Raw genomic sequence first — 12,670 nt, 5'->3', positions numbered from 1 at the left:
TTCTGGGACATCCTCCCTGCGGGGAAGATGCGCCCCGAGAGGTGGGCGCTGTATCGGCCATCTGAGGACAGCTCTCCCTCACTTTTCAGGGCTGCCCAAATGAGTCAAGAGCCGAGACTGAGGTCTCCAGTCGGAACGGGTCTGTGGCCTTGTCTGGGCCCCTCCACCTCACAGCACCCAGCACTGGGTCCAGTCAGCTGGGCCCCAGCCTCAGCTGAGAACCAGCCCACATCCCATCAGTGCCTGAGAAGCCCCTCTCAAGCCCCCTCCTCTCTCCACCATGACAGGCACCTGGTCTGGTGCTGGTGGAGGCATGTGGGATGGCAGGCAACAAGGCCAGGTGCTGTGGCAGCTCCTGACTTCTAGGACTAGAGGAGCATGGGGACCCCGGGCCAGGAAGCAGGGTCTTTCCAGCAGGAAGGCATCAGCTACCCAAGCACATATTCACCCTCTATGCAGGGCTTGGAACAGACTGACTGCTTCCAGGTTATGGCAACTTAGGCAGGGGGAGAGCTGTCCATCATGGGTAAAGTGGTTGTTGAGGACAAGCTCCACACAGCAGATACCTCCTGTAGGGAGCTGCCTTCCACTATAGTTGAGGAACCAGGGACCCTTGTGAATTCAGGCAGTCTGTGTCCTCTGGCAGCCCACATTCAGACTGAATGGCCAAGGTGCCCTTCTCCCACCCCCTGGAGAGTCTCAGGAGGCCTCCTGCTCAGATATGCTATGTGGATGGGACTGCAGCAGGGGGATGGCCTTGAATGGCCCCTGGGATGGCTCCTGCAGGGGTTGGGCAGTTCCTAGGAGGCTCTGTAGGCAGCAGGCAGAGCAAGCCCTTGCGGGCCAAAGCTGACAGCACCCGAATGCACCCCCCAAAGCTTCCCATTTCTTCCCTAGAACCACTGAAAAAAGCCGCAGCCTGGTGGCTTCTGGCATTGTGGGGCCTCCGCCTGGCTGGAAGAAGGGTAGGAGTATGGCTGGAAGGGCAAGTACGTGCTGCTGAGTGGTGGCTTTTCTGATGCCTTAGAAACAAACTGGGCCAGATAAGTGGGTCTCTGGACTGGGTCCAGCTTCTAGACAGGGACTTCTATGGCTTCAACACACAGGGAGAGCTAAAACCACACATTGCCATCTCATTAAACAGCTCAACAACCTGCAAAGAAAGCTAGAGTGGGACACAAGGATGCCAAGTGACATCTGGAGTGGCAGAAGTGACATGCTCAGACATGATTATGGCCCCTGGGCAGGGGAGACATGGGTCTGAGCCCATGTTTTCCTCTGTCAGCTCTGGACTGGGACTCCAGTGTCCGCAGGCTGTAGAGGGATGACTACCTTCCTGACAATATATTAAAGGGTTAAATACGTGTTAACGTTCCTACTAAATGCTTGGCAAAAGGAGGGTCACCACAACAGGTCTTCCAACAGCTGCACCCTGGACTTGATGAAGGGGCACCGAGAGGTGGGTGGCCCCTTGAGCCCACAGCTGTGTGCTGGAGGCTGCCAGCCGGCACCTCACTGTTCTCTCCCCACGAAGCCCTGGGCAGCGGGTGAGCACACCTGTGCCTCTGGCCCTGGGTGGGCGGCTCTCTAAGGGGAGGTGCTCAGTTCTATCCAGTGACCCCACAGTGATGTTCTAGAAGAGGTTAAAGTCACTCAGGTGTGAAGGACGAGGCCTCTCCTGAAGGCAGGCGGGGCTGGTTGGGCAATCAGGACTGGCAATGCCACGTGGCAGCCACGGAGCCACTGCAGGGGCAGTACTCACCTTGCTCAGGTACTCCTTCATCACCTGGATGAAGTAGGGCATGGCCAGGCCCACAAGGCCGTGTCTCCAGGCCAGCTCCAGCACCAGGTCCGGGGAAAGCAGGTCGTAGCAGGTGAGGAGAAAGGCTGCGAAGCACTCCTGCTTGCCCTCCTCCAGGAACCACCGCAGCAGCTTCTCAGCCAGCGCAGCGTCCCCGGATGCCGCAGCAAGCCGCATGGCGTCCTGCAACCAGGGCAGACACACAGCTCAAGCTCACCCTGCCTCATGCCACCCGAGGCACTTCCTGGGCTGCAGGGCACTGGACAGTACCAGGTTCCATGAAGGCCCTTACCTCACCTGGGGTGGGGGTGGAGGTGCCCCTGCGCCTTGGCTGCCCTCTGGCAGGACCGAGTACCACCTCTGGGAGGGCGGGGGGGGGACTCCGAGTGTGGCCCTACTAGCAGGTCTTTGCAGACCTGCCAAGGAGGTAGCACACGTGGTTGCTGGTGCCCTGGGAGATGGGTCTCAGAGCCCGACTGGCATGCAGAAGGGGTACAAGGGGCTGCCCCAGGGGAGGATTTTGAAAGGGGTAGGGACAGCGCCAGCAGGGCCTCCTGTAAAGGCCAGAGTCACTTGCCGTGCTCAGGACAACAGCCTGCGCTACCTTGGACTCAACACAGAGCAGCTATGTGGACACGGCTAGTGCCCAACAAGATGATTTGCCCTTTCTTTCTGACATGAAGTCGTCCCTAAAAAATCCCCAATTACTACTTTCACACTTGCAAATGTGTCTAAAGCATAATTTAAAAAAATCACACCTACCCAATGAGGAGCCCAGAGGCCAGCACGTGGGTCAGCCCCGAGTAGGCACGGCCACAGTACCCTTCAGAGGTGAGGAACCTGAGGCCCACAGGTGGGTCACTCCGACGATGAGGCACAGGTGGTCTCAGATGCCATCTGACTGCCTACCAAGCACGGCTGCTGCTACCTGGAGGCACACTCTGGTGCCTCTGTGCTCACCGGGCCTCACACCCACTCAGTCACCTGACATGAGCCTTCAAGGTCCAAACTGGAGACTCCAACACCCTGTAAGGCAGCTTCTGTGGTGCCCACTGGCCCTCCTCCCAGAAGGACCCTTCCCACCTGCTTGCTGCTCTGAGAGACCTGCCTCATCTCCATGCTGTTCCCACAAAGGCGCCAAAGTCACGCGAAAGCTCAGGACACCCCAGGCCTCCCGGGCCTGCTGCCAGGGACGCCAGCTCCTCTCTCCCCCACGGTGCCCTCCAGTCCAGCTGGGCCCACCCTTGGCCAGCCTGTCTGTAACTTGTGCCTAAAAGCAGGCACTTCTCTCCCTCCACAGCCTTGGGGACTGCCCATGAACTCTCACAGCCTCAGTTGCCACCAACAGAACGTGGCTGTCTCTAGTTCCCTTCTGCCCTGTAACTGCCTCCTGGCAGCTTCCTAGAGGACCCGGGTGAATGAGCCCCAGGTGACTCAGACTGCCCTTCCACAGCCCAGAACCAAGCTCAGGCCTGAGATTCTCCCACACCTTTCCACTTCTCGCCACTGCACTGGCTGGTGTCACCATCAGGGCATCTCTCTCCCTCATCCCCATCCCTCCCTTCCTCCCAAGCCACTGCTGGTCTCCTCCAGGGCCTGGCTCCAGCCCTCCCCTGCTCTCTGCTCGCCATCCCCTGGCCCATGACTACCGTCACAGGCTCCTGTTCTTCACCCATGGGCAGGAGGGGCCTGTGCACACACCTAGGTGGGTTCAGGCTGCACCTGCCTGCATCCTGCACCTTCCTCATGTCCTGCCTGCCCTGCCAATCCTCAACTGTCCTAGCTTCCCACATGCAGTTACTGCCCCCTCCACTCAGACTGGCCTCCAGGTAGCGTGCACATGCCCAAAGGTGGTCACCCTAACCAGGTGACTGTCCACTGTGCTTTTACACCCAACGTCTGCAATCTGCAAAACATGCTTCTTGTTCCGTAACTGTCCCAGGAACCAGCGGTGGCCACTCAATGTGCAGTGGCACACTGTGACCACCCAGTCTTCCAGGCCCCCCTCCCGGGGCAGGTTACCCAACAAGGCACTGCTGGCACGTGTGTGTGTGTGTGTGGTGGGGTGGGCATCACGGACCCTTCAGCACCACTCTGTCCTCCACCTACTACATGTAGCACCAAAGCCACAGGCTGACGTCCAGACGTGCCCTGGGAGTCAGTCAGCCCAGTTGAGAACCAGCACTGGGACGTAGCCAACTGCCTCCCGCTTTTGCTTTGTCTTAGATCCTCTTCCTAGTGCACTTTGCTGAGTGGGACTGTTGGTTGGAGGAAGGTGGACACCAGAGAGGTGAGGAGCCTGTGCATTCAAGACCATGGCACATGCCACTGGCAGGACACAGCAGCTGTGACCCCTTGCCAGACGGAGCCCTGCTGATGCCTCCCAGGGCAGAGCCTAGCCCCTGATGTGCAGCTAGACCCCTCTGCAGGGCCCTGTCAGCAGCCAAGGACCACCAGCACTGTCACAAAGAGTGAGGAGATGACGGCAGGTAACAGGTCCAAACTGGAGGTGATGACTTGGGGTGAACCTGATATGCCCTTGATGTCAAGGGTCTCTGGCCTCAGCCCATGTGCTGTGAGAGGGACGCACCTGCATGGGGTGGAGGGAGGCAGCTGTTGTGTCCTGGGAAGGTCTCAGGAACACAAAGGACAGCTCAGAATAGCATCCTCAGGCCAAGCTCATGGCCTGTGGAGGGCCTCCTGGGGGCTCCGGGCATGCAGAACCCTTGGAAGTTGGCTTAGGCGTGCAGCAGAGCACGAGGGCCCCCTTGGGCAGCAGCACTTGCTCCCACTGGGGAGATGCCGAGGACAGGCGGAGGGGCGGCAATGCCTCTAGGTTCTGGGATCTCTTCAGGCAGCCCACCCTGGCCAGCAGACGCCCAGGCCTGGATCTGCGCCCGAGGATGGTGCGGAGCCACTGCTCAGTGGCAGAAACAAGTACTCTGAATGTGATTTTACCTTAATGTTTCTATTCCCCAAATCTCGATAGGAAGCAAAGCAGGTGCCAAGTGAACATGGCCACATTGCTTAGGGAGAGTGAGATTTGCGAGTAACTGCCGGAGAAGAATCAACTTCGTGAGAGCCAGTCTTTCACCTCGAGTAACTTCTAAGGGGCTCTATGTCAATGGCAGATGATGATCATCACAATGTTCTAAAGATACCAACGCTCCCCACTTAGCTTCCTCCTGGTTCCCTCCACAAAGGTCTCCCGCTGGGGGCTGTGGCCACTCCCCACACCCTCAGAGTGCCAGGAAGCCCAGGGGCAGGTGGGCACTGGGACACTGACCTTGTAGAGCCGGTCCTTCTTGCACAGCTCCACGCTCTGGGCCCACCGGCTGCTGCGCTCGTACAGGTAAGCGGCAATGCGCCGGAACTCGATCAGTTGGTGCTTCTCCAACCTCTGCGCCAGGGCGATGTTGTCAAAGTTGTTGTAGGCATCAACAGATGCTCTCAAACCCTAGGAGGACACAGCCTTCTGTGGGTGAGGGACTGGGTGGAGCTGCCACCCAGGAATCAGTAGCAGTTGCTGCCACCATGGCCCTGGTGGTGGCATAAAGTCCTGTCCATCTGCTCACAGTGCCCTGCGGGGTCCACACCCACTTCTGTGCAAAGGCAGCCCACTGAGAGCACCCCAGCCAGCGTGGAGGGGGCCTCTCATGCCCAAAGCAGCTGCACAGTCCCTGGGGCTCGGGGGCAGCTGCCACCACCCTCTGACAGGGCTCAGTCCCCACACCCACCTGGTAGTCTTCCTCTTCTGTCAGCAGGTGGTTGAGTGCTTCGTTCACACTCTTGTTGTTGTGGCTCTGGACTGACCGCAGATAAGGCCTCACTAGGGGCAACTGCCCTGCCTGATGAGTTGGGAGAATGGTCAGGGCATGCAGACAAGTCACCAGGCGTCCACTGTGACATGCTGATGGGCTGCTGTGTACAGCCAAGGTCCAGGTCTCCTCCCAGAACCCTAGAACTGACAGGCCCTACCCACACACTCACACAAAGGGCTGCCTGTGTCACTCGGCAGGTGCCAGTTTTAGCTGTGGACGTCTGCCTGAAATGCAGACTCGAATGTGGAACCTAAAGCAGCATACCACACTTCACCTTTTCATTGGCTGAGGCTCCTCTCAGAGATGGCTATTAAGGTAATACCATGAAGCTGGCCTTGGCCCAGGGCACTGGCTGGCTCACCTTTGAGAAGAAGCTGATGGTCCGGCTGTGGTCCAGCCAGGGTGCCAGCACGAGCAGCAGGTCATTGATGAGCAGCGGTTTGTAATCCAAATAGAACTGCAGGGCTTTGTAGTAGAGCTCCACATTGGCGACCTGCGGGCAGGGCTGAAGGTGAGGGCCGGCCCGCCTGCTGGCCTCAGATGCTGTCCACTGACCGTACTGCCTTCCGCTTCGTGCCCTAAGGCACTTCATTATCGAAGCCTGTCATGACCATCCCTTTTAAGACTGAATACCCCTTTCCGACACGTACCCGTATCTCTGGCATTTTTCTCCTCAGCACTTGCCATCTGCCGGCCCTTGAGGCAAGCGGCCGCTGTCCCCTGCCCCACCCCGGGACCTGAAGCAGGGCCAGTGCTCAGCCAGTTATCTGCTGAGTAGTGAATGAGGGTAACAAGTCAGAATAAACCGAACTCCAAAACAAGGTTTTATCCACGCAAGCTTTCCCCAGCCCTCCTTGGAAAGCTCAGCTTGCTCTCGTGTCCCCAGTGTTCTTGGCAAGGGACTGTGGTGTTCAGACTGGGCACCAGCCAGCAGAGGAGTGCTGGAAGGCTCCGGACTGGTCCTGTGCCCCCTGGAAAGGGAGTCCTCCTGGCTTGCTGATGGCAGGGCCTGTGTTCAGAGGAGGGCATGGCGGTTCCTGCCCTTCAGAAAGTGTGACAGGTCATGGGCAATGAGCATGTCCTTGGGAGTGTGTGGAGGTTCAGGGGTGCACACGGGGCACGGTGACACTAGAGCCGTGTGGGTGAAGAGGGTGGGTTCAGGTGAGTGGGACCAAAACTTGGAAGAGGAGCACCATCTGCAGCCCTGCTACTAATGGCACCCTTGCTGATGACGGACAGCTGGACGTTCCTCTGTACTCCAATTAGGACGTGACATACCCTTCCCAGACCAGAGCACTCGCTGTCTTCACAGAGTCTGACCCAGATGGGCCTCAGGGTCCGAGTGCTGCCTCTGTGGATGCAGAGGACCGTGGTGACCCTTCTCCCAGGCACGCTTGCACAGAGCTCTGGAACCCGTTCCTCCTCCAGCCTGGCCCTTTTTCTCAGTGATATCCGGGCCTGGATCAGGGGTTTCTAGCTTGACTAGATGTCTAACAAGGAGAAAGAGCTGTTGGGACATAAGGCTGGGTCAAGGGGCACAGGCACTGGGGCTCCAGTTTGCCTACGGTGGTGAGTTTCCTCCTCTGAGGTGCTGGCTCCCTAGAAGCCCCTGCCAGCACTTGCAGGATGACTGAGGGATGAGGGAGGACTGAAAGGATGGACCTGGGCCGAGGTGCTTCCCCTGGAAAGGCCCCTCCTTGCACAGCCGGCAGAGGTGGTGGGGAAGAGCTGGCTCCCCACTCCGGGCACACAGGAGACCTGCTTCTCTGCTTTTTGAACAAATCTGTGTGGCCTTCACTAAAGCATGGCTGGTGTGCCCTGTCCCTCTGGTGGACAGTTTAAGGCATAACACAACTGACCACACTGCTTCCCCGACTGTGGAGACCTGAGGCTGGACAAGAGCTGGCCAACCACCTGGCTTGGCAGGTCCATGGACACTGTCACGTTGGGCTGAGCTGCTGATCCGGAGGCACCTGGTGCCCTCTGGAACGTGTGGGGCTCCCACCAGGGACACTGGCATCCACCCACACTCCTCCGGAGCAATGCACCAGGAAGGGCATGCCAGCAAGGCCAAGCCCGCCTGTGCAGCCGGCACAGATGGCCACCATCCTGCTCAGGCGCACACATGCATGCTGGCTCCACGAGCCTGGGCCCGGGGGTAAGGCATGGACCTTATTTTGCAGAAAAGAAAACTGAGACTCAGAGGTTGTGTCACAAGCTCACGGGAGACCAGCCAAGTGCACTCTGGCTCCCGACACATATCGCACCCTCTGTGGGAGGCATGGGAGTCACCTGCTGTATGCCAGGCACTGCCATAAACCACGCGGCAGGCAGGAGGCACTGTATCTGTTACGGATGGGGTCACTGAGGGTCACGGCGATGGCGCCAGCCCAGAGGGGCAGAGACCGCGAATGGCTGAGTGGGGACGCAAGCCTGGTCTGTGTCAGCAAGGCCCGTGCTCAGCCCTCCACTGCCCAGCCCTGTGCCCAGGCGATTCCAAAGCCTTCCTCTCATGTGCCCAGAGCCCCAGCAATGTCCCCTCTGCTGTGCCACCATGCCAGCCAGTGTCCTCTACCCCTCTCTCTTCCACACATGAGCTGATGGCCTGCCTCCCATGTGGCAGAGAGGCAGAGGCATCAGCGTGCACACCAAGGACAGAACGTGGCCGTCAGTGCACAAGCACGGCTCCCATGTGGGGCCATGGGGTCTGTCAGCAGGTGTCATGTGACTCAGGATGCCAGGCTGAGCTCCACCCCTCCTCAGGCATCTGCGGTCATGGTGGCCCACACGAGGGTCACATGACAGGGAGGCACCCAGGTGAGTACACCAGACACTGCTAAGAAACAAAAAGCACTGCTATGCCTACCACGGCACGCCATCCATTTCAAAAGGTGCCCTCTCATCGGAGGAGCTGAATGTGAAAAAAGCACGCCTAGACCTGGTCTGGTGGGTCTGCAGCATGTTTCTGTGCCTGGGGCATGGGAACTTGTGACCTGCCTGCCCTTCCTCTTGCAACCCGCAGATCCCACTCAGGGCAGGACCTCTGGCAGGCCGCTGCTGACTTCACACCCACCACACCAACTGGTGAGCGGAGCATGTGCAGGACCTCAGGGCAGCTGGTCCTCCTGACAGCTGCCCCTGAGGGCAGATGCTGGCACCACCCCCACCCCCAGCAGCCAGATGGGACAGAAGGCATTGCCCTGGCCAGTGGAGGGGGGGGGGAAGGGGCCCACACCTGCACCTGGTAGTAGCAGTCAGGGTGTTGTCTATCACTGCAAACAGCAAATGGGAGAGAAGTGTGGTCACATTACTCACTCAAGGCCACCAGGACTGAACAAGAGCGTTCAAAGCCAAAGGTCTGGGGACTGATGACAGAGCTTCCCCCCTTACCTCCTAACACGTGTGCAGAGCCCAGAGCGGTCTGGAGGCTGGGCCCACTCAAAAGCCAGAAACAGAATAGTGGAGGCCCACTTGGTGCTTACGCCCAGACCTGATACCTTCCGGCGTTTTTGGCAGCTGGTGGAGCAGCCCAGGTTCCTGGATTGGCCTAAATGGACTACAGGGGGGTGTCTGCTCCTGGGCACGGCGGGCACCCCAAGGCCAGCAGACCTGGGCCCGTGCCTTCACCATCTGTGCTCCCTCTGGGGGTGACAGTTTTGGAGAGACATGGAGAAAAAAATATGCTAGATGGTGAAAAATATGAAAAAAATGTAACAGGAAATGGTGATAAGACAGGGGTGGGAGCCCCTAGTGACAGGGCAGGAGGAACAGAGAACGTCAAGTTCTGGCTATAAAGGGCCCCGTATGGGAGCGAGGCGGGCTGACGCGGTGCTGGGAGGCTGGGGCGGGGGGCGGCGGGGGGAAGCGGCTAGACCGCAGCAGCACGCTGCCCTTGCCCTGCCCTCATGCCCTGGGGCACACACCCTGGCCCTCGTTCCACCCACCCTGGGACAGGCCTGGCAGTGGCAGGCAGGAGCTGGCACTCAGGGGTCCTCCTACCTTGGCAATGACGTCCTTGAACTGCCCTTCCCTCCAGGCATCAGTGGGGTGACTGATCATGGTAAGGAGGGCACTGTCGTACTCCTCGTACTTGTCCTGGAGGAACACCAGCTCCGCCCAGAGGTGCGCCTGCTCTGCGGCTCTCAGCACCTGCGGAGACAGCCACGGGCAAGGGCCCGGCTCGAGCCATGAGTGTACCTGCCAGCCGGAACCCCGAGGAGGGCCGGGTTACCTTTGGGATGTTGAGACGAGACCAGAAGAGCTCCAGGTGCTCGGACATCTTCTGAGGCTTGAATCTGGAGTAGAGGACGGCCAGCTCCGTGAACATGCCCACATGGGCCCGCTCCAGGCCCAGGGCTGCTTCCAGCAGGGAGATCAGCTCTTCAAAGTAGCCTCGATCCTGAGAGACCGACAGCCAGGCCTGGGGCAGGAGTGACCCCACTCGAGCGCAGCCTGCCTATAGCAGAGCCCATTCCAAAGGGAGGAAGGGGTGCAACGCTGCCAGCCCTACACCCTGCCTGTCACCTGCCCAGTGTGCCTGAACTGAAGGGAGTCTGACTGGCTCCTTTCTCTCCAATGACCACAAGCAGGGGCCAGCCCCGAGGATCACTGCATACATTCCTCTCTCCGTCTTCACTCTCTGCAGATAACCTCGCCCCTGCTTCTTGGAGAAAATGGAAGCCATCAGGAGGAAATGCCAGCATCTGTACTCACGCTCTGTCCACATGCACACTGTGCTCCTGCTGAGAACCAGCCAGCTTGGAGCGCTGGGTCCAGCTGCCTCCCCAGCCAGCAGCTCCTCCCCAACAGCTTGCCTTCAGCCAATGCTCTGTAGCTCGCCCACCCTGTAACGCTTTTCCTTGACCACGTCTCCTACCAGCTACCATCCCATTTGTCTCTCCTCTTTGCAGCAAGCACTCCTCAGAGGAGCTGCTCCTGTCCTCTCCCTGCGCTCTGGAGGCCACCCGGTCAGCTGTCCCCCAGGCCTCATGGTCACCAGTGTCCTCTACCTCTCTGCTCCTCCTGCCATCTGCCAGCAGCAGGACCCCACCCAGCTGACCATGCCTCCTGTCCACGTGACTGCTCAGACATCATCTTCTTTTGGGTTTCTTCTTACTTTACTCCAGCTCACGTGGGAGGCCTGGGAATCAGGTTTGGTCTCCTCCTTATCCACACTCACCCCGGGGGATCTCGTTCAGTCTGGAGTCTTCATGTGCCACCTGTTTGTCAATGGCTCCTATTTTATTTCACTTCCCTAGCTGGGCTTCTTCACTGAACACCAGCCCCTACTTCCCACTGCCTACTTCACTGTGTGAATCAAGCCGATTGGCAGCTCAAACTTGTATGTCCAAAACTTACCCCTGTCCACACAGTAGACACCTCTTTTCCCCATGTCTGCTGACAGAACTCTATCATTTCTAGTTGCTCAAGCCAAAAATAAACAGTCATCCTTGACTCTTCTCTCATTCCACACCAATCCACTAGCATAACAAGATTGTTGTGTGTTCAAAACTGCCCCACAAAACCTGACCACCGGACCATTTCTTAACCCCTGACTGCTTTCCTGCCTTTCCCCTGCCCCTCCGTCTGCCCACCCTGGAAAGACCTGTTCTCAGCATGTAGGCCAGAGTGACCCCTCACCCATCAGTTCCCACACCCTGCTGTGAGTCCTTCATGGAGGCCTGTGCCCCTGAACTACCCCCGCCTGCCACCAAGGGCCCCTCCTCAGACTCTTGGCATGTTCCTGCCTCTGGACTCTGCCCTGGACACTGACCCTCTCCTCAACTATACTCATGACCAGGCTCCTCAGTTTCTCCCGGTGTCTCTACATCTACCTCTCAATCAGTGTTACCTTGAAGGTCTCTTTATGACAATCCACCCAAGGCCTCCTCATCTCCAAACCTGCTCCATCTGTCCAGTAACTCATCACCTTCAGACACTATGCTTGTTGCTTGTCAATCTCACTGTGTGTAACTTAAACTGAAAAGGGGTTTTTCTGTTTTGTTCACTGATACCATTATCTAGAATAATGCCCAGCACATAGTAGGTACTCTAAATATGTGCTGAACAAGTGAAGTAGTCTATTTGTCAGCCTCTGGATTTCCTCATTACTTTCCCTGTTTCCTTTGTAATTCACTTCTCAAACTTCTGTGGAACAGCAAAGAGGTGTCACCGAAAAGTCAAGCCTAGCCTGGCGTTCTGGGCCTCTGCGGCACCCACTTTCAGAGGCTCACAGGCCCCCTGAGCTTTACAGCTCACTAAGTCCCCTCCAGGACGCTGTCCCTCAGTGACGGAGTTTCACGTGAACAGCAACACCGATGAGCCAAGTCAGCCTTTGGTCTGTCCTGCCTCCCTCTGGTCTGACCATGCAGTTCCCAGACTCCATGCGTGGAGGCCCAGGCCCCGAACTTGACAGCAAAGCATGACTCAGCAGCAACACAGAGAGCTCCCACTCTCCCCAAGGTCTCCGGGCATTTCCGCTTCTGGTCCCTTGCATGTTTTCTGTCTCTGTGGCACTTGAGAATCATACCCTCTGCAGGCCACACACTCTAGGGAACTGAGGGTTGGGCTGTGGCTTTGCCATTTCTGGCCCAGTTCCTGGCAAGTTACCGAAGGGCCGTCCACTGCACAAGCCAGTGACTGAGCTTCTGAAGGTGCAGGGACTCAAGGGGAGGGGAGCACTTCTAAAAACACAAATACTAGCCAGCAATGTGACCCACGATATCTAACATGCCAATCTGGTTTAACTTTTGGATGGGTTGTCTACAATGTGAAAGGACTTTCCCATGGAGACAATGCTTCATACATGCTTCCCCATGGATGTAACACACCCTAAGGGAATGGACTGTCCCTCTACCTGGAACAGTTAGATGTCATTCATCACCTCTATTGCAGCAGAGATCATCTCTGACCAGAGACTAGTTACCTGGTAATAGCTGATCAGCTCCTGCAGCTCGTCTGCATGAATAACAATGTGAAGACCACACAGCTGTGCCAGGCGGAACTCCTGCCCATCCACGCAGGCCAAGCACACCTGGGGAGGCAAGGC

At 57.9% G+C, this 12,670-nt stretch overlaps 1 protein-coding gene across 1 annotated transcript in view; it reads right to left on the bottom strand.

The window, feature by feature from the left end:
* CLTCL1 (clathrin heavy chain like 1) overlaps positions 1-12,670 on the bottom strand; it is an 86,329-nt gene that overhangs the window by 2,323 nt on the left and 71,336 nt on the right. The window contains exons 24-30 of the mRNA XM_057491937.1: positions 12,548-12,655; positions 9,854-10,021; positions 9,622-9,771; positions 5,984-6,115; positions 5,539-5,649; positions 5,088-5,258; positions 1,763-1,984 (exon numbers count right to left, since the gene is read on the bottom strand). Coding sequence (XP_057347920.1) covers positions 1,763-1,984; positions 5,088-5,258; positions 5,539-5,649; positions 5,984-6,115; positions 9,622-9,771; positions 9,854-10,021; positions 12,548-12,655 — 1,062 coding nt within the window. The remainder of the gene's footprint in view (positions 1-1,762; positions 1,985-5,087; positions 5,259-5,538; positions 5,650-5,983; positions 6,116-9,621; positions 9,772-9,853; positions 10,022-12,547; positions 12,656-12,670) is intronic.

Source organism: Manis pentadactyla, chromosome 14 (genome assembly GCF_030020395.1).
Source record: "Manis pentadactyla isolate mManPen7 chromosome 14, mManPen7.hap1, whole genome shotgun sequence".
Lineage (NCBI taxonomy): Eukaryota > Metazoa > Chordata > Mammalia > Pholidota > Manidae > Manis > Manis pentadactyla.
The sequence above is the reverse complement of the archived record's forward strand: the minus strand, read 5'-3'. Positions and strand labels throughout refer to the sequence as shown.